The sequence below is a fragment of the Chiroxiphia lanceolata genome, chromosome 10 (genome assembly GCF_009829145.1).
Source record: "Chiroxiphia lanceolata isolate bChiLan1 chromosome 10, bChiLan1.pri, whole genome shotgun sequence".
Classification (NCBI taxonomy): Eukaryota; Metazoa; Chordata; class Aves; order Passeriformes; family Pipridae; genus Chiroxiphia; species Chiroxiphia lanceolata.
This window is the reverse complement of record NC_045646.1, coordinates 8,004,408-8,026,340: the sequence shown is the minus strand read 5'-3', so window position 1 is coordinate 8,026,340 and position 21,933 is coordinate 8,004,408. Positions and strand designations below refer to the sequence as shown.

Below are 21,933 nucleotides of genomic sequence, written 5' to 3'. Positions count from 1 at the left end.
CGGTCGGGCCGCCGCTCCCGCCGGCCCTGCCAGCCCCCGGCTCGGCCCCTCAGGGGGCAACAAGTGGTCAAAGGCAGCGGCGACCGAACCCCCCGCACCCCGTCGCACCCCGCGTCCTCGGGAGGGACGGGAGGGGACTGGAAAACATCTTCTCACTACACATTCCCGTCCCTCCCGAAAGGAGGCACAGGCAGCTAGTCCATTAAAGCTATCGTACTTTCTCTCTCTCTATACAAATACTTAATAAAAATATTCATGCGATATATATATATATATATATAGCTGCATTATTTATGGTATTAGGTTGGCTACGGTGATACCTTTTACTGCATGAATTATTTAAAAAACATCTTGCATTACAAAAATAAATCCAAGACTCGAGAGGAACTTCAGTGTCCATATGTCAAAAATTTATTTATCTCAAACTGTGCATAATGGAGTAAAAACTTAACTTGAATATGTACCTGTTATAAGGATGGTATTAGTTCAAATATATACATGGACTGTCGGCAGACTGATTTCAAATAATACAGAGCCGAATCTTTAAAATACAACTACGGAAAATGAGGAGAAAAAAAAAGAACTTAAAATATCATCACAATAAATTTACAGAAATATTACAAACCATAAGAAAATATTTCAAACACAGTAATTTCAGGGGTTTTTTTCTTTCTTTTTTTTTTTTTTTCCTTTCTTTGAACAGGATGAAGTCTGGAAACAAAAAGTTATTATAAATTAACAAACGGCATGTGAACCTGCATGGCAATTTTTGCTTTTTAATAAGAAGTAAAAAAAAAAAAATAAAAATAAAAAAAATTTAGTACAATCTAAACGTTTGCCCTTATACAGCAAACCAAGTCCATGGTTCGCAAGTACTCATCCTGCCTTTTTGTGTCTTTTGTACAATTTCTAAAACAATTTAAATGTCCAAATGCCGTAAAATAATTTCCTCTCTCTCGCAGCTGCTATAAATTCAGCTGCCAAAGCCACAATGCTCCAAGAAGACACTATTTTTTAAAAATAATTGGCAAATTCGCGAGCTTGGTTTTTTTCCTTCTCTCTATATTACCAATGGACATTCTGATTGCCATGTGTCTTTTGATAAATACTGTACAAAAGTTGCCTGCAAATATTAAAACATTTTCCTCTTCGCTCTTTGAGTCTAGCTCTAAATATTATTGGTAAAGACTTTTGCAAACTTTCTGCAAAGTTCCTACCGTTTTCACTAGAACTTTTTAAAAGTTTTGTGTAGTTGCTTCCCCTCCAAGATCTATACAAGTTCCTTGTCGGTTTAATTTCTGACCCCCCAACCCCCACCCCTACCCCCCGCCCGGAGCTTTCTCTGTACAAAAATAGTCCAAAAACAAAACAAAAAAAAGTCCAGAATTTCTAATAAAAGTTTTTTTGTTGTTTGTTTTGTTTAGTTTTCCTTCCCCCCCCCTCCCCTCCCCGCCCTCCCCGGCCCCTTTGTCTTACATATGTGATAGAGGGAGTGTGCCATTAATGGCTGTGCCAGGAACAGGTGCACTCTGGTAGTGTTGGGACATATGAAGTCTGCTTGGGGCAGCTGGTTCTGGTACTTCAGCACCTGGTAGATACATGCTGATCATGTCCCGAAGGTCCCCAGCTTGGCAAGGAGCCCTTGAATGAGACGAGGAAGTGACTACGGGGGGACTGGAGCTGGATTCCGTCTTGACTACCGAGCCCATGGAGCCCAGGGCCATGCCCGGGGTCCCTTGCTGGGAGTAGGACATGCTGTAGGTAGGCGATCCGTTCATGTAAGTCTGCGAGCTGGTCATGGAGTTGTACTGCAGGGCGCTCACGTCGTAGCGGTGCATGGGCTGCATCTGCGCCGCGTTGTGCGCGTTCAAGCCCGGGTGCTGCGGGTAGCCGAGCTGCTCTTGCATCATCCCATAGCCTCCGTTGGTCCAGCCGTTCATGTGCGCGTAACTGTCCATCCTCTGGTTCACCCCAGCTCCCAAGGTGGCCCCAACCCCTACCCCAGTCGTCATGGTATTGGTGCCCGGTGCCAGCAAGCCCCCCGGCAACGTATACTTATCCTTCTTCATGAGGGTCTTGGTTTTCCTCCGGGGTCGGTATTTATAATCCGGGTGCTCCTTCATGTGCAGAGCTCTGAGCCGCTTGGCTTCGTCAATGAAGGGTCTCTTTTCCGCCTCGGATAAAAGTTTCCACTCCGCCCCGAGCCGCTTGCTGATCTCGGAGTTGTGCATCTTCGGGTTCTCCTGGGCCATTTTCCGCCGCTGCCCGCGGGACCACACCATGAACGCGTTCATCGGGCGCTTGACCCGGTCCGGGCTGTTCTTCTGGTTGTTGGCGGCCGAGTTGGAGTTGCCTGTGCCTCCCCCCGAAGTTTGCTGGGGGGCGGGAGGTTTCAGCTCGGTTTCCATCATGTTGTACATTCAAACTACTTTTGCCTGGAACCAGCCTTGAGCAGAGAAACGAGGAGCAGCCGCAGCGGAGTCCCAAGCCGGACTTTTTTTTTTTTTCGTAGGGAGGGGTAGGAAAGGGGGGAGGGGGACTCCCCAAAACCACACTTGGATCAAGATCAGGATCTTCCTCTTCGCTGATGGATTAATAATGCTAATAACTGCTATTATTACCGCCGGAGCCTTGATTTTAAAAAACTTCTTCCTCCTTTTTCCCTTTTCTCTGCCTGCCGCTCTCTCTCTCTCTCTCTCTCTCTCTCTCTCTCTCTCTCTCTCTCCACCTCGGTCTTAAAGAGCCAGCAAACTACTTTACCCCCTTTTGCAAACACACACACTCTCTCTCTCTGCCTTGACAACTCCTGATACTTTTTTGAACAAGTTAATAGACAACCATCCATGTGATGGGGGCTTGTCAGGCAATAAATGCGTTCGCCCCGGCCAATCAGCGCTCGGCGGCTCCGCCACTGAGGACAAGTCTCTTCCCCTGGTTTTGCATGAAACGGGGCGGGGGCTGGGCGCGCCGGGACGGCTCGGCGGGGAGGCGGGCCCGGGGGCGGCCCGGGCGGCCACTGCGAGCCTTTGTATCTCCCCTTCCAGCAACAGGTCACACACGCCTTTTGGAGGAAGTGGGTAAACAGCATTGTTGCTACGTGGTGGTTTTTCTTTTTTTTTTTTTTTTTTTTTTTTTGATTTAAGTTGGTGTTGGCTTGGGGCTGGGAGAAGCCGTGGGGGGATGCCGAACGGCTTCTCCCCGGCCCCCACCCCCTCTCTGCCAGCCCCCCTCGGGGCGGAGGGGCCGCCCGGCTGAAGGGGCCCTGTGCTCGCCCCGTCCAGGCCGAGCGCCGCGGGGTCCCCGTGGGAGCGGCGTCCCCGGCCGGGCCCCGCTGCCTTCCGCCGCCGGGGAGCCGAGCCCGCCCCGCACAGCCCCGGCAGAGGCTGTGCCCACCTCCCGGCCATCCCCCGGGCCCCGCTCCGAGCACCAAGCTCTCCCGGCGACCCCCGGCCTCGGCGGACGGGGTTGTCCAGTGCAAACACGGGTCCCTCACACTCCATCCCCGCGGAACACAAAGCGCGGCCCGGGCGCCTCAGCAGGGGCCAGGGAGGGGTGCGGCGCTCGCCCCGACCCGCGCACACCGCGGGGTGCGGGCGGCGCTGGGTGGGCTCAGCCCGGGGGGGTGAGCGAGGGGGGCGGGACGGCCGGGCGCTACAAATAGGTAGTTTTGTTTCCCTTGTTGTCACTACACGGGCCGCACAAAGCCCCGGCTAAGTTTACTTCCACTCTCTTGTTGGGATCTTTGTTGCTAAACCGCACTTGACGACAAAGGAAGGAGGGGAGAGAGAGAGGGCGCGCGGAGCAGTAGAGCGGGGGGGGGGGGGGGGGGGAGCCTCTCTCCGCCACGGCCGCGCTCCCCCCGCCCCGATGGAGCTGCTCCGCCTTTCGGTCATGAAGGCGGAGGGGGTGAGGGGCGGCGGGGGACCCCAGGGCGCGGATCTCGGAGCGGGGATCCCGGAGCGGGGCCGTGCGGGGCCATGAGGGGCCGTGAGGGGCCGGGGCAGCGCGGGGCGCCCCGACGGGCTCAGCCGCGGCGCTGCGGCGCCCCCTGCCGGCCCGGCTGCGCCCCGGGCGGGGAGGCGCCGCCGGGAGAGGGACGGGGGGGAAGGGAGCGGGCAATTACACCCCGTCTAAATCGTAATAATGATCATAATAATAATAATAAAAACCTGCCTGCGAACAGGGACGCATCCTTCTTTTTTTTTTTTTTTTTCCCTGTGCGTGGATTATGCAAATAAATCCTATCGGGTTCAACGTGTTCAATTCGAAAATGTATGTATAACCCCTGGATAAGTGATAGGTTAAACTGATGAAAAATAGGTGCGAATTATGAGATGTGGGATATAACCAGGTTCTGATTCTCCAGACACTCCTGAAAGCTGTTTGCTTTCTTACTGTTCTCCCTTTGGTCTGCAGCTGATAAAGTTTTATTTACAAATGATTTTAGGAATAATTTTTTTTTTTTAAGACAGGGGAGTGGGTGGGTGGCAGTGGTGCTTGTTCGTCGTTCTGCACTGATAGGTGAGGGCTGGCGGTGCGAAGGCAAAGTGTTATTTTTGCTCCGGCTGTAGCTGCGGGAGGTACGTGGGGTGCACAGCCCAGGGCTCCACGCAGGACCAGGGCGGCGTGGGCTGCCCTGTGCCCGCTGGAGGCCTTTCGGGGCCTGGTCCTCTCCTAATTGCATTTATCATATGAATAAAGGATGGGAAATACCTAACAATTGTGTTATCGGGAGTATTTATGGCTCTATTTTAATTAACGCTTTTAATTATCGATGCAATAAACTGTCATATATACATAATAATGCACTACAGGAAATAAGGTGAGGGCGATGGCTCTTTTGGGGCATTTTTGCGCCTTTCCTCTGGGTATAGAGGTTTGCTTAGTTGGGAATACACACACGGGTGGGCGGAAGCAGAGGCAGACCGGGAAGCTGGCTATAAAATAAAATAAAAAAAAAAGATGAAATGGTCCCTGATTTTCTGTATTAATGACAATAACACCACTGCTCTCTAAGGATACAGCCACGTTGGAAGGGAGGCCTGCGGAGGGACGGTTTAATCTGAATGGATTTAAAAAATCGTTGCCTTTGGTATAATTTATGGAGATGAAAAGTGCTTACATTAAACAAATAGTCTGCAAATGTTCTCGGTGATGGGCTCTGCGGCACACGCACTCTTATTTCCAGGTTATGAGTGTCTTAAAAAGAAAACGAATGTTAGCTAGTAGGATTTAATGTATTTTTTGTTCTAATACTCGCCGATTTTTCTAAAAGCCCTAAGGATACAACCTATCGTGTTAACTGTATCGGGGAGAATATACACATTTTCATATTATTTTTTTTTTCCTGAACCTACTAGTAACCAATCTAAAGCAAACTATTAAGCAGACTTGTGGAGATGGGAGATTGCAGCTCCATTTTTTGTCCTTAGCTGCAAATAGAGGTTTAACTTGCAGTAATTAGGTGAGAACTAGCCAAGCATCTTACTATTATGATGCTTGTTAAAAACGCTTCTTTTCTGCATCTGCATTTGAGTGTGTTCCCCTCCACTCTTAATCTTCTTATGGAAATGAAGGCGAACGGCAGGGAACCTGCAGAGACTTAGAGAATGTCCTTGTTAACTGGAATTTCTCAGCATTGCTAATTAGCAGAGTTTGACGACCACCAGTATTGGGGAAAGCTCTGTTTAGCCACTCACAAACCCTTCCGAGGAAGAGCAGACTAATTTTATTTTGTAATTAAAATCTGAAAAGGGCCCTATTTGACAGTTAGGGCTATGAGAGTTTTATCTCCCTGTGAAATAATTACTGCCTTGATAACTCAATTTTCTGCAAAATGTCAACTGTGAGCTCCAAAAGTTTTAATTTCATTACGTTAAAAAAAAAAACAGGCGAAGACGAAAATGTGCAGATAAATTTCCTCTCTCCCCTCTGATGCTGTAGCAGTCCAGTGCCCAGGAGCCGAAGTTAGTCAGGAAAGTTCTATTGCACTAACTATACCCCACTCTCTGGGGAATTTCAGTCATCACATGGTGAGTTTGCGGTAGCATGCCGAGGAAAACTTGGGGAGCTGTAGTCTGGAATGCCCTAGAATAAAAGCCACATTTGGAGTGGGTACGGACAGGGGCAGGGGCCGGGGGAGCCCTGCGACCCGAGCCGCCTTCCCCAGCCCCTGCAAGCTCCCGAGGTGGGGAAAATGCAGAATGTCCTCGGCCAAATAAGTATCTCACACGGCGACGACCGAAGACCAGAGGAGACCCGCCGGGCCCAGAAGGAAAGAGCTCAGGGAAACTTGGGAAGTTTGGCGGGGCCGAGCGCGGCTGAGGCTGGGGCCACCCTCCCTGCGAGGCCCGAGGGCGGCTGTGAGGGGGACGTGGGGGGAGCCGAGGCGCCGCAGCAAGTGTAATCCACTCTGCTTGCGTTTTGGATATTTTTTATTATTATTTAAAACGGTTTAATCTCCTTTTTGTCCCTGCCTGTCCAGCAAGTAGCCTGATTGTCGCTCTCAGAAGTGGCATTACACGTACAAACTAAGGAGGGGGCGAGCCACGGCCGGGCCCGCCAAGACCCTATTTCGCCCAATAATTTCATTCAAGGGCTCTAAGGACACTTGAAAAGCCGGGGAATGCCGAGGGAGCCCCGCGCTGCTCCGGGCCTTTACTTTCATCCCGCTTCTCCCGAATGGAACCGCAGGGCGAGCCCACGTGTGGGCAGAGCACGGCCCGGGTCCGGGCCCGGTCGCAGGGCTGGGGGGTTGCGGGAGGTTGCGGGGGCGGCTCCCCCGCACCACCGATCTCCCCCCGTGCCCTCCGAGCCAACCCGCTGCCACCGCACCTGCCGGCGACCACCGCATGCGGGAGCCGGGGCTGCGGGGCTGGGGCGGTAAAAAACGCGCTGCCGAGAGGTTAAAAAAACGGGGGCTGGGGGGGAGAAACGAAAACAGAAAGAAGCAGCTCCACTTTCGTCCAGTGCTACAAGAAGCAAATTAAGAAAATAAAACTCAGATCCTGGAAGGAGTTTAACGTACACGATAAACAGCATAAGAGCCGACTCGCACACACCACCTCTCGAAGTCGCTTTCAAAAGGCTTCTCAATAAATGGAGAAGCCGATTGTCCAAACAGGCTTCCAGGACTCTTCATAAACAGCCAACAGCCTTCTCAAGCTCCCCGCGATTTTTGCCCTGCATCTAAAATCATACTCCCGGGATTTCTTTCCCATAGGAGAGTATAAGTACAGTCCGTACTTTTTCTTGCCTGACCTTAAAAATAAATCAGAAAATCAAGACCATTGATGACGATAAACTTAGGAATTACTGCACAACATAGCGGGGTGAAATTACAGTTGAATATTGGCTCTTTAGCGGGAAGGCAACCCCATCGAGCGGGATCCTTTTTGGCAGTCTATTTAAAGTTATCTTTCCTTCCTAGTTTTATAAGAACAAATGAGTTTTCTTTTCCCATTGTAGTTGAATGAACTCATGTATATTAAACACAAAACCCCTCCTGAAGAACGCTAACTGCTTTGCCTAAACCCACAAAGGCACAAAAATCCAGAACTGAAGGTTTCCAATTCCTGAATAAGTCCCCTTAACTCTCTCAGGCTCGCAGGAGAGAGAGACTGGGGACATTCTCTGAAAGTCTTAATGCCTGGAAGGGGCTATCTCAAATGTATTGTCTTTTCCTAAAGTTGAGGCTTCTATTTTATTTCCCTCTTTCCTCTTCACCATCTTTGTGTTGACTTAAGAAAATAATGGTCTAAAAAAGTGTCTGTTCATGGGATCACACGTGTCGCCCAAATCAAATGAAGTCCTCTTTGGCCCCGGCACAGTTTTGATGGAATTATTCCGGCTCTTCCATTGAATTCACACCATTTCCCAAAGAAGCTCTGGCAGTTTCAATGGGAACGCCTGAGGCACAGCCTGGGGTGCTTCAAGGATGCTTCTCTCAGTGCACCTCAAACCCTGGCATCCCGAGGCATGGTTTGAAAAGTACATTAAAAAAAAAAAAAAAAAAAAAAAGGAAAGAAAAAAAAGTCCTTTCCAGTGATTCTCAGATCACTGACACGATCGCCCATAATGGAGCCAAGACGGTGACTTTTATCTCGCTGTTCCTCATAGTCCTTAATTTGGAGCTCATTGACAGGACAGACGGTAATGACACTTTCAGAACTGTTATGGTCTAGAGTGACAATCTCTCCATCTCGCCCATGGTTTATTGACACCATGGGCTCATTGTGTCAACTTAGGCTTGTGATTTCAGAATTCTCCAGCGACGGGCTCGTTGGGAGGATTTTAATTCAAATTATAGACTAGCTGTCTATACTGTGAATTCATATTTAGACGGCGCTTAATCGGAGCGGAGAGACGGTGCTATAAATAATAACAACAACACTTTCCATGTGTCTATCCACTGTTCTCCATCCGAAGACCTGAAAGAGCCTTCGCCAGAGGAGGCCCGGGAGCAGGGGAGGGAGGCGAGGGAGTCTCAGGCTCCTCCAAGGCAGCAAAGGGGAGCCCGCCTGACTCCCCGAACATCCTCCACCCGGGCCGAGGCCATGGATGTGTTTGCGACCAGCGGCGGCCGGAGAAGCGCTTTAGACACATAATGACCTGTAACACTGCTGGGTTGGGTTGAGGTGTGGGGTGCTGTCCGAGGGGTGTCACAACCCTTTTTTTGGTGGAAATCACTGGTCAGCGGGGCTTGTCCAAACACCCCGCCTGCCCTTGTGGAAGCTTTCCCGGTGGGTCCAGATGACTGCGAGGAGAAGGATCCAGGGGGGTGCCCGCGGGCTGGGTTTGCTCCAGCAGCGGGAGAGGAGGGGCAGAGCTGCCGGTGTTCAGGCCAGCAGGTGCCAGGGACAGGCTCAAGGGGAACGCAAGAAAAGGTGAAGTGGGAAATTGGCATTTGAGGTTGTTTTTCTGGTTTGTTTCTTCAACTCTTCCCTTCCACCACTCGAGAGAGATATAGGAAATGTCGGCATCCAAAAAAAAACTCCTTCCAAAAGATATAAATAAACTAAAAATGCACTTTTCCTCCAATTGGAGATGAACGAGACTGAACAGAGAGCTAACCCCCTCTTGCTGCCAGCTGAGCATAGAGCTGACCCCCCCTTTGATGCCAGCTGTCTGCCAAGCCTGGGACCCGATCCCAGATTTACAGCATTTGCTCCCTGGAGTAAAGTCCGCGGAATAAAACCGGGCAGCTGAGTTACCGACTGAGCCCCCAGGAAAACCGCATTTTGGTTAAACCGATCAGTCGGGACCCTTGACTTTATGTGCCAACTTCTGCCTTTCAGAGGGGGGAGTTTACGACCCCTTTACAGCCCCCTCACAACTGCTGTTTCTAAGGGGAGCACTAACAGCCCCTCTCTTGGAACCGGGTTAATCATTCACCTTTCGGCAGGAGTCACTAAATTTTTCCTAAAGTGCCTCCTGATGTTAAACCGTATGTACGAACCGCTCTGCATTTTTTCCGTTTCCTGTGGTAATTGACACACAATATCTCTGTTTCTAACTAGCAGATCCATACAGATGTATATTTTTGCTTAATTTCAGAGCTATGTATACCGAACACATGCTAACTAAAGAAACAGTAGAGGAAATCTGGGAATTCCTTGTGCAGGAAATCTGTGCAGGGCTCTTACTATTATTTATAGAAAATGCCATGTCTTTATTTTGGGCGCTCTTACTACAGAATTGCCTTATTAGGAGTCTCGAGAGGAGATCAAACTGAAAGAATGGAGTCAGTATACTCAGCGCGACAAACAATAATATTTCATAAAAATCTAGTAGAATATAATTTCTAAAGTGAAAAGTTTATTGTGAGACCAACAACCATAGGGTTCCTCTAATAGAAAATCTGTGGCGTTATGACTTTCATCCAGGCTGTCAACAGAAGATACAAAATAACCCCAATTTAGCAGAAATAATTTGGTTTCCATTAGTCTTTCTCTTCGCACGCAAGACGCATAAACCGTGCTGGGTATTACCGCAACTCGCAAATACCGTCGTTAAACGCACTACATAGAGCTACGCGGATGCCTAAAAAATAAGTAGAGAATTAATCTAAAAAGTTAGTGACAATGCAGCCCGTCACATATTTTGGTTAATCGTTTTGTATCACCAGATTTCTTTTAAATCTGTCATCTCCACAACGAGGAAATAAAAACGCGCTCCAGGCACTCACTGAAGACAACGTTTCTTCCTTTTCCAGAATTGGGGGAGGGGGTGTTTATTTTGCTCCTTTTTTTTTTTTTTTTTTTTTGAGGGGGGGATTGAGACGACTTTATTGCTTCGGGTTTAAACATATGTCATTTTAGAAAATGTTTCCTTAATGAAAAGGAAACGTTCAAGGCTGCTCACAAGTAACACCTGTCAACACTGACTTACTTAAGACACCTTCGGAGGAAAACATAAGCACTAGCTTCTGAAAGGCTGGCATTTGCTGACAGCACTGGAACACCGAAGTTGGGAACGAGGAAAAATTAATCCTTATTTTTGTGCCTAACGCTGACAATAAAGAAGATGTTCTTTCGGGGATGTCCCGCTGCCCGCTCGGGGCAGTGGGTCCCGCAGCAGTACCTCTGCTCTGCCTGGGTGCGGGAGAATATCACACACTGACATTTCTATAAGACCCAGGCTTATGGGAAGCTCTGCTTAGAAACAAATCCGTGGCATTTTAATATTTTTTTTTTTTTGGTCACGTTTATATATCCACGGAGCAAACAGCACAAGCTGGAGGCGGCTTCCCTGCCCGCGGCTCCTGGGCTGGGCTATCCGCTCCCCCTGCCTGCACCTCATCGTGCTTACTTTAACCCCCCCGCTCCAGAGACTCCAAGACGCTTCCATGCGCCGGTTCCTCGCCTCGCCGTGGATCCCGTCCCGGCGCTCCCGCTCCACCCGCGGGCGAGGCTCTCCCGCGGAATTCCCCGCGGGCACCCCCGGCGCGGCCGACAGGGGGCGCCGCCTCCCGCCCGGAGCGGCCGCAGGAGCGGGGGGAGCCCGGGGGGGTCCGGGAGGGACCGGGGGGGCCCAGGGGGAAACCGGGGAGCCCGGAGCCGAGCGGGGTCGAGTACAGATCTTTAGTCGTCGTGGATAAAAAGAGATTAAAGGCTAAATTCTTTCTTTTTCCTTTTTTTTTTTTTTTTGTCAATTTTAACCAACTACGGAAATGTAGAGCTTTCAATCCTTTGATGTTTCCCCAGAAAGAAACTGTTATATCGGGTTGTGAAATTACATCGCCTCAGAGCCAGCGAACCAGCCGTGGAGTGCTAAAATAATTTAATTAAAAATAATAATAATATAAGGACCCGAGTTTCTGCAGAGGCACTTAAAAGCTGACACGTGCCCCTCCGTCTCCCCTCTCCCTAGCGCTCCCGATGTTTCCTGACTGCCGTTTGATGGGAATAATTAAAAATAAGATAACCCCACGCTAGCAGGGAGCTCGCATCCCTCTCTTGCAGCGCGCTGTCCTCACCCTGCCCCTGCACGGCCGGCCCTACCGCCCAGCTCCGCTCCGCAGGGGCAGAAGAGCATAAAAAAGCAAATCGCTAAAATCATAAATCAAATGTTGGACTTTTACCATATTAACACTAAATAAAATTGTAACCGGCTACCCACTTTCCCTCTACTACAAAACCCCTTCACCTGTATTTAAATAGCACGTCTTTAATTACAGCAGTTGGGGATGTATGAGGCTGAAATGAAATTAGCAGTCATTACCAGTCCTTTAACTCTGTGGTGCTTTTGATCAGCACTAAATTAGCTTTCCAGTCCTAACAAAGGCTCTATAGCAAGCAGTGGGCTGTAAATAAGACAGCTCGACCTGCCCTCAACACCTTTTCTCTTGTCAATCACAGCTCTATCATTCAGCCCAAGATTAACCTTTATCTACCAAATTCTTACCAAAAAAAAAAAAAAAAAAAAAAAGGGCCGAGGCTGGGGGAGGGGGGGGGAAGAGGGGGGAAGTCCAACCTCAACTTTGCTAACTGTAACTAAAAAGAGCTTCTCTTTAAACAGTATTATAATGAGCCCAGGTGTCAAAATCTGTCCTTTCCCAGCCCCAAGTGCATCCGAAGGCAATCAAACGTATAGATGATTTATTATCACCGGAGCGCTGCCCGGTCATGCGCTGCCTTTCCCCCCTCGGTATACCCCTCGGGAGCCCCGCCGGGCTGATCCCCCCTTTTCCCGGGATGGGGCCGGGAACGCTGCGCGCCGCCGGAGGGATCGGGCCGGGAACGCGCCTCGCCGCCCACAGGGGGCGGCAGAGAGAGGCGGCCGCGGGCCCTCCGCCAGCGCTGCGCGCCCGGGAACCCCCGCGGCGGCCGCTCCGCGCCCCGCGCACGGCCCCGGCCCTGCGGACCCACCTCCCGGCGAGGGGAACCCGCGGCGCAGCGCTGGGAGCACCGCGGCGGCTCCGTGCCCGCCGCCCAGAGCGATGCGCGCTGCGCAGCCGGGAGCTGCGCGCCGCTCCGCGGGGAGCGCCGAAATAGCGGCCCCGTCCGAAACACCCCCGGGGCGCGGCGGGGGAGCGTCCCGGCTCCGCTCCAGCGCTCTCCGCGGGCCGTGTGCTCCCGGGGAAAGGGGAAGGCAGGGCAGAGGCAGCCTGCGGACCGGGAGCGCCTCCGCCCAGCCGTGCGCTCGGCGCTGCGCGGCCGCGCAATTTCAGCCGAGTCCAAACCCGCGCGCGAGTTCCCCGAGGTTAAGGCGGCGGAGCTCGGGCCGGCGGGTCGTAGGTGGGAAGCTACACTTCCAGATCATTTTAAAGGTCACGGGGGAGGAGGGGGGAAAAACTGTGAATGTCAAAGTTGTGCTGCAGCTACTTACATGTCGGTGCCAGAGCAGGGTGGTGGCTGTGAGCGGTTTGATTGGCAGCTCAACGTGGAAGTCCGCGCGGACTCCGGAGCCCGGCGCAGCCCCGGGGGTCTGAACACTTTTCACCGGACAGAGGCAGTTGAAGGAAGCTCGCACGTCCCCTTCTCTTCTCCTCCTCCATCCAGGACAGAGAATGAATCCATTTCGGTTTTTCTTCCCTCGGCTCTCCTTCCGTTTGCCTACACATCCTCCAAGTCCTAGCCCTAGCTTTTAACTGCAGTCCCTGGAACAAGAGGGGAAAAAATCGTTTATGGCTTAAAAAATCCAAATGGCTGATTTCGTGTGTGTGTTATAAGAATGCACCCACAACAACAAAAAAGTCACTTCTCTGTCCCCCACCGTACAGCAGAAGAATAATAAAAAAGCTTTATATTTTTGCAGTGGGTATTCAAAGATAATTTGATGCCATTGTTTCTGCTACAGATGGTTCTTTTTAATACAATAACACTGCTCTTTGTGCATACTACACACAATAAAAATCGAAAGCGTTCTCCTGAATAACCATTTTGTTCTCACTTGTATACAGGCCAACAAAAGCTGCCGTGAGGTAATGGGTTCTGTTTATTGAAGGCATAGAATAGAGGTTTGATAAAGATTTTTGTATATGGGGGGAAAAAAAATTAAAATAAAGACCTCGCAAGGTCGAGCTGATCTCTGCGTATTTATTACCACTGAAATATTTTATCAATATATTTTTTTGAGTTGCAGCTGCAGGGATCCTTCCTCCCCTCCCCCCATCCATAATCAGCCCAAACATCTGTTTCTTTGAATTTGGGAAGATCTGTAGTCGTGGCCAGACCTAAAAATCCAGACTTTACGAGCCAGCGGGGCAAAGGGGCTCAGCGCGAAGGCAGCGGGCGATGGGGAGGCGAGGCTGAGCAGCCCCGGCTGTGCCTGTGCGCGCCTATCTTTGTGTGCCTTGCTTTGCAGTCTGCTGTCCACGCACACGCACACACAAAGGCGCAAACCGGTGCTAACAGCCGTCGGGATTAGCCCACGGGATTTTCCGGCGCGCGGCGTGTCCCTGCGCTCCAGCACCCTCCGCGGCGTGCAGCTCCCGCACAGCGCGGCTGTTGCGCGGGTTTTGCGCGGCTGTTGCGCGGCGCCGCCACCACCCGTAAAGTTCCCCAGAGCCTCCAGAGCCGCCCCCACAAACGGGGCTCCGGGTGTGCCCCCGCCGGGACCGCGGGCTGCGGAGCGCAGCGAGCAGCGGCAACCGGGAGCCGGCGAGTGCCGAGGGTGCTGCGGGCTCCAGCAGAGTTCTGGTGCGTTGCTAACTTTCTGTCAAGTAATGAATAAATTAGCACGGCTGAAGGGGGAAATAAATGTTAGAGGGAACAGCCAAGACCCACAACGATTTTTTTTTTGTCGTGGAAATTGTTTCACAGGTCAAGAATTCTGCGCCCGAAAGTCGCCCAGTTACCTAGTTTGGGATCCGGTTACGACTGTAGCAACTCGAAGAGAGCCCCAAAGCAGAAGAAAGTGCTTAGACAATGGGGCTCTGCGGGAAAGTTGTTAGTCAGTGACTGTGTTTGTCTACCTTTCTATAGGAATTAATGCCACAGTTCTCTGTGCCTCTGTAGCCTGGACTGACAGTAATCCACCTCTGTGACTTCTGCCCTTTGTGTTTTCACAAAACTTGGCTCACTTGTAGCACGACAACAGCATGGAATAATGACTTTAACCTTCAAACGTTCTTTAATTAGCTTTTTCAGCAAACTAAAAGATGCTCAAATGAGCCCTTTGACAAAAACTGACCTGAGCCTTCAAATTCTACTTTCACTTTTAGGACTAAGACGTTATTGGTTCACAACTCTTCTGAAGTCATCTAATAAGGGATTATTTAGGAACTATTACCCACACGCCAATTAAAGCCTCTCCGATGAAATTCGGGAGACAAAGATAAGCATCAAAACGGAAAATTAAACTATTTGCACATGGCTTGTTTTTCAACAACCCATTTTCCATCTCAGGATAAACATCTTCGCGCCAGCTCGCTCCGCCGGAGCGGGGAGGGTGCGGGGAGCCTCTCCGGGGCGGACGCGGAGCGGCGGCCGCGGCCCCGCCGGCAGCGCCCGCAGCAGCGGCCCCGCAGCCCCCGCACAAGGGGCCGCGCTGCCGGGGACGGGCGAGCTCTGCTTTCCAGGCTTAGCGCCAAGAGGAGGCTCGCAGGGAGGGTGGTAGAGCTCACCTCCGGGCACGGAGTTCAACCAACCTCCTGTCATTTTGCAATAGCCTTTACACGTTAAGGAGGAGTGGGGGGGGGGGGGGGGAGGGGGGCAGGGGGGAGGTTTGAAGTGGCATAGAAGATCCAAACGTGCCAAAGTTCAGGGAATCGTGTAAGAACTTTCCTAAGATTCGCGAAGAAAGTACCGCTTCTCCTGAAGATGTATTTTATTTCTCAGAGCAGTGAAGGAAAGAAATTAGCAGGAAATGAGTATTTTACCACCTACAGTGGTTCTCTGGGTTAAATGGGAACAAGGTTCTGAACAGTTTAATACTGACTTATCAGTGAAAGATGATATCTCTTTCTCTTTCCAGCCAGAATATCCCGATGGCTCAGAAATCTCACGTCGTTCTTAACCGCTGTATACAAATTTTGGAGAGACTTTCCAGGCAAATTACAGCAGCATCCTACGGCAAGCTGACAAAGAGATTCCAAGAATGCCACGCATCTAGGAGGGAAATACGAATCCCTCTCTTTAGCCTGAAGCACGAAATTGGCTTAAAGCTCATTTTGCAGATAACCAGAAACGAAATCAGCAGTGCGTGGACCGGATGGCTACAACTTTCTAATGCTTTGCAGCAATTTCTAATACTTTCTGGAGGGAAAGGAAAACAAACAAACAAAAGTAAAAAAGTGAACCACAGATTGGAAGGGCTCTGAAAGAAATTCGCATCTCAACACGCATTTTTCGCCCTGGTCTGCGGAGGGCTGGGCTCTCACACGGGCGTTGGTACCCTTAAGCCTCTGTGTCGAGAGCCATCCTACGGGCTGGGAAAATGAATATCCTAGATTTGGACTTTCACAATTCATTTTAGGCTAGGAAAAAACCCCCCACCTGCATCCAGGTGCATAGATAAAATAACGGATCACCCCAAATAAGCTATATATAGATATATCTCTAAGTTGTGTGTTCAAACAGAACAGACCAATAAGGTGTTTACCAGACACGGTCTCCCTTAGAGGGGCTGAGTGCCGGAGTCTGACTCACAACTGTGTCCAGAAAAAGAATAATTTCAGACTTTTGGAGTTCTGACCCAGGACAAAACACTGAAACACTGGCGCTGTTTCAAAAAAGAGGGGGCAGCCAGGATGCTGCTGGTATTTTTCGCCCCTAGCCAATATTTCTGCCCTTGCCGTGTCCGACACTGCTCAGCCACAGCCTCTGCCGGGCTCCACCGCTCACGGACCGCGCTCCCCTGCCCCGGGGCTCCGAAGTTAATCTTCCCCGGAGGAGTAGAGGTTAACACCGAACTGGACAAGCCCTTCTTTCCCATTCTGGCTCGCTGACAAGAGGGTTAAAGTTTAATATCAGCGGGCTGCCCCGAGTCACCGCCTGCCCACGGCTGTCGGCGGCCACGCGGGACCCGTCCCGGGCCGTCCCGGGTGGGGACAGACGGGTCCCGCCGGCCCCGCGCCCCTCGCCCCGGGCTCTGGGGGGGCTGCGGAACCCGGGTGCGGGGCCCGCAGCAGCGCTCGCCCACCCACCCCTAACCCCGCGTTTCCTTCGGGACTTCTTTCCCGACCAAAGGGGCTTCCCAATCCATTTCCAGAAGTTCTCACCTTCTCGTTTCACTTTAACGACGTTCGTGCTTTTCTAGTCAAAAAAGCTACGAGGGGGAGGCGTGGTGTGCTGTCCGGGCACCGGATGCTGAGGAATACACTCCTCGGGAAGGATGGACACGCTTCCCACCACACCGCAGCCTTGAAACGCACCACGTCTCGGGACACACCGATAGCAGGTGGTTTTTTTTTGGTTGCTCCCCCCAGTCCTCCGGGATATGGCGGTAGAAAATCCAGCTACTGAGAAAGAAGCTGTACCGCACAAGAGCAGCTCTGGAGGAGAGGCAGGTTTGCAGGACGGGCAGGCCCTTCATTGCATGGAAATCTATGGAGGAACTTTAGATGTGCCTCCTAAAATTGTAGAGTTTTTCACTGTTTAGTTTTTTTCATGATTGCTTTGGGAGACCTGTTCATTTATTACCTCAACATTTACTGCAATATTTTTGCTATGGGTAGTTGTGGTGCCAAATATGCCTTTACTGAAAGATGACCACATGGTCACACAGGATAACTTTCTCCTGTGAAGAAGAGTAGAAAGTATAGCACTGGTAATATTATGTATTTTATCCAAATATCTCTGGCACTTGATACCTTTATACATTCAATTCCTTAGGTGGCAATGTTCCTTGGAACGGGACATTTTTTTTTACATACTAAAACTGAATTTATCAAATAAGTGAAACTTGTTTGCAATAACTCTTAAATTCCTGTGTATGCTATGTCTGCCTTACAAATATATTGATTCTAAAACTGTTTTGGTAAATAAAAATAAAATAAATAAACAATGAGTGTACATGTGCACATACTATATATATATATACACACTTTACACTGCACTCTTCATGCTCATGCAGATGGTATATAGTATATATATGATAATATACAAATACAGTCTAGTGGCCGGTATATAATGTTGCACATTTAGAGGAGTCAGAAACTCCCTTCACTCATAATTCCACACATGGACATGGAGCTTGCATGTGCCTCTCACATCTTAAATGATGTGGGAAACATGATTCTTAATGCTAAATTCTGAATATGTTACCATGGAGAAGGTGACAATTCACAACCTACAAGCAGGTCCTTTCTCAAAACTTAGGTTTTGAGAACTTATTTCTGCTGTTAGCAGGCTGGAACTGGAAAGGAGAGCACCAGTCTTGGCAGGAGGATCCCAGAGAAGTCCAGAGAGCTCTTCACTGGCAATATTCTGACTGGCACTTTTTTTCATCATCATTTATTTAAGATATAAGGGGTGAATTTGGGGAAATTAATTTCTTTCTCTGTGGTTTCAGTATGGTTTCAAGTAGTCCATCACCACCTCATGACAGCAACATCTACTGAGCCCCATAACTTGCAGTGACTTACTGACTTTATGAGATAAATTCAGTTAATTTGGACACATCCACATTTAGTTAGACCCTCACAATACTTGCCCTTATTGTTCTCATTTTTTTCCCCATCTAGCCACTATAGAGCCTCAAATAAATCAGGGTCCGTAATGGACCACAACACACTTCTTCCTCTGAACAACACAGGCCCTAAGCAGGAATCCCTCTGCATAATTTGAAACCCTCCACAAGTATTACAGAGTAGCAATTCCAAGGTTCCTGACAGGTCAAGAAACCCGGGTTATTTGAAAGAACATTAATAAATGAGAATATGCAGAAATAAGGGATAGTTATTTGCAGCGGGAAAAGGGCAAAAACCTCATACAGTAGCTGGCACTGAATTAAAAAGTATACAGTGGATTAGATATCAAGCACTCCTATCAAATACAAGGCCCAGGAACCTAGAGGGAGTGAAGTGTGTAAGAGCAGATGCTTAGAAGGTAAAACACCCCAATTAACCTCATTATCTGTTACAAAACTCTACTATTAATATTCTGTGTTTTTTCAATTCACTGTTGTTGTTGTTGTTGTTGAAGAGAATCTGTTGACTACAGCATATGTTTTACTGTAGCCTCCCAAATCAGCATTGCCCTTCTTAAGGTCAGGGGAATGTATCTTAAAACATTCATATATTTAAAAAATATGTATTGTTATTTTAATAGGCACTGTGGATAGTTTAATTTGTATCTGTATTAAATTAAACATATGGTGAACAGGGTATAATAGATTTTCTATAATTTAGCTGCCAATGTGGCAACAGAAGCCAGTTACTCTCACCAGCAGACTTGTCAGTGGTTTGTTTACTAGCTTATTTGAATTAAAATAAAGCTTCGCTTCTGCTGACTGCACATCATTATCTATGAGACCATAATCCTGCTAGCAAATCCTATATCTTCCAGAACTGGCTCTTTTGTTTGGGATTACTGAGAGCTTAGCCTATAACAAAGAGGAATAAGGCATCCCTCTCATCCTCGTAATTAAGTGTGGGGAGTAATTTAGAAACAAACCCAGAAAGATGTACAATTTGGAGTTCTGCTTCTATACAGGATTGGGGAACAGAAGAGGCCAAACACTGATTATGTTAGCACAATATTTAAACTATTAAACTACTGTATAACAGGAATCCAGCTTTTAAAAAGAAATGGCAACTATCAATAAAGTATTAAGTTGCTTTACACTGGAGACATTTTTTGCTTATCTGAAGGTATGCTGGCAAATTTGGGTGGAGCCTGAAGACCGAACACTATTTTAAACCTCAGTTTTTCTATATGCATATACTAACGTTAAAACTTCTATAACACCTCAGTTTTTAAATTAAAGAGCATAATTTAATATATGAAACATTTTTTTTAAAGTACTCCTTAAATGTTTTAAATATTTCTGAAAAAGAATATTTTCTAGGAATAGGAATACCTCTGGCAGCTGAACATGCTTGTTTAAGTGTTCTATTTTGATACCACCAAGATTTATATTTTCCTTTGGGAAAACAAGTAGCTTGAAGTTGTTACCATTTTACAGCTATGACTACAGCAGTCAGGAAGAAAATAAAGAATATTTTAATACAGGTATTCTGAGGTCAGCCAATAGTATATCATCAATCTTTTGAATCATCCAAATCTGTTTCTTCTCAAAACAAGAGTTATGGCAAATACAAGTAATAGAAATTAATAACTAGGTCACAAAAATAGAAGCCTCTGGAGTATACAGATACACAGTATCTATTAGCAGAGGGCTAATAAGGACAGGGGTTGATTTATAAAAGTCTTCAACATTAATTGTCACAGATGGGAATTCTGAGGACCTCTGTGAAACCAAATGAGGCCCTAGTGAATTATAAAGCAGGTCCTTAGACTTTAAAAACATTTAGGCAAAGTGACAGTTCAGAACATCTGTTAGCCTTCTGTCTGAGTATAGACTGGATGTCATGGAGTGCACAGCTGTAGGCATTTTCTGCCTCTTTTTGCCAACATCTGTCACAGCATTACAGTAATATAGGTAATTATCAACACCTCATATAAACTGTTTGCTATTTTAATTTCTGAATAAGTAAAATTAGCATTATACCCTCTTACACAAAAAAAAAAAAAATCCAGCAGGGGAAGAATACACATTCCCTTTTAAAGCTGAATGACAGATCTCATAATTTTAGGAGAGCTGAAACTCAGACAAAAATCTCTACTACAAATAAGGTCCTTAGGATAACATAAAAGACTTAGGTGAGAACAAGTTTAAATATTCTCCTTTTCTCTCTCTGTTACTTAAAAAAAAGACATCTAAGTCTCATCTGTCATAAGCAAAGAAGATCAGTAGCAAGAAAAGATAGGAAACCGTTAATCATCTATGTTTTTTTTCCATGCAGAAGCAGCTGTCAAATGATGTATGTTTTACCACAGTAACAAAGCCAAGGGCTCATCATCACCAAGCAATTTTACTGTCAGCTGGTCATCCTTCTTCTCAACAGTAACAAAGTAAGAGACCACCTTGCATCAGTGCATAGAAGCTCGACCTGATGCCGAAGTGAGTGGGGAAATAACCCACAGGACTTTCAGAAATATAGGCATGTTCCAGGGGTCCCTTGGCAACTAAACAGAAAGGGGCACACAGGAAGAGATGCTCTGAACAAATAGGCCTTTAAGCCAACTTTTCAAGGCCACATCCAGTTACCCCATAAGAGATGAAAAAACACTGCCCAGTCCTGAAGATCATCTGCCTGATGGTGGACAGCACAGAGAAGATTGCAAAAAGTTACCAGGTACTTTGGGTTCCTCAGTTTTGGAGGTCCAGGTGATACACTTTGTAAGAGCATGATTTGCAGAAGGCAGTTGCTTATCATTTGTGATAATCAGGCTCCTGTGACATGTTGCTAGCTGAACACCAAAACCATCAGCCACTTTGACAACAGTGGCCCATGTGGTGGTTGCCTTAATGAGAGCAATTTTATAAGTGCCCTTCATGGCCTTGTAGAGCATAGGATAAAGAATGGTAGAACAACAAAGCAATGCTGTAACAACAGCAGTGGAGACACGTTGGTCTGAACATGTGAGTATGAACCTGGTGACAGAAAATAATCATGTGGCAATGAGTTTTATGAAATTTCATGGAAGTGATGATCATATCCAGCTCATACTTATTTTGCTTTCACCACAAAAAGAATAGCACCTCTGCTAGAAGCTAATGTTCCAACATGGAAAACCTGAAAAAGTACCTTTAGCTCTTTTTATAAAGGAGGCATATGGAACAAAGTGGTCACCAATATGCTATTTTTAGTGCCTGAACTACAGTCCAGAAGATAATACCCAATTACTTGATATAGTGCTCTATACACTCTCTGAACAACAATAGTGGACTGAGAAGCAAGAGAAAGCACCAGAATATGGTTTTGAAGTCATTCAGATTTCATGTATTTTATTTTCTTCTAAAAATAAAGGCTTTGAAAAGAGATGCAGTGTTGTCCAGGTTGAAGGAGGGGGGACAGAGAGGAGCTGAAAGGGAGATGAGAGCAGATAGAGGTTGAGACCTTGACTACAGGAAAAGACAGCTAGGGCACAGAGAGCTAGAAATCTAGAGAAAAGAAAGAGAAAATGATTCTGGGGTGTACAGCAGAGAAAGGCATCCATGTCGCTATAAGCCTGTCGTACCTGTACCTGGTAAGGAACACCACATTCAGGACAATCTATTCTGTTGGGGGCAATACAGGGTTTTGCTAATTCTGTTGTTTCCCCTAATTTCCACTCTGATGGACTGTGAATTGTGGTGGCTGAGTTGCAGATACATGTTTTTTTAATAGCCTCTGCTAGCAATTTTAGTGAGGACATAGAGGACAGCCCTGTGCCAGTACAGTTTGAGGCTGATCCAGCAATTTTGGAAGGAGATGCACAGATA

General features: G+C 48.1%; 1 protein-coding gene and 1 long non-coding RNA gene across 2 annotated transcripts; one reads left to right on the top strand and one right to left on the bottom strand.

Moving 5' to 3' along the window:
* Window positions 1–388: 388 nt before the first annotated feature.
* Window positions 389–2,959, bottom strand: SOX2 (SRY-box transcription factor 2). The gene has a single exon (XM_032697582.1). It carries the CDS (start codon window positions 2,418–2,420, stop codon window positions 1,473–1,475), a length of 948 nt encoding a protein of 315 aa, XP_032553473.1. The 5' UTR covers window positions 2,421–2,959; the 3' UTR covers window positions 389–1,472.
* Window positions 2,960–16,531: 13,572 nt separating this feature from the next.
* Window positions 16,532–21,491, top strand: LOC116791514. The gene is made up of 2 exons (XR_004358771.1): window positions 16,532–16,842; window positions 20,411–21,491. It is a non-coding gene; the product is annotated as an uncharacterized LOC116791514 (long non-coding RNA).
* Window positions 21,492–21,933: the final 442 nt, after the last annotated feature.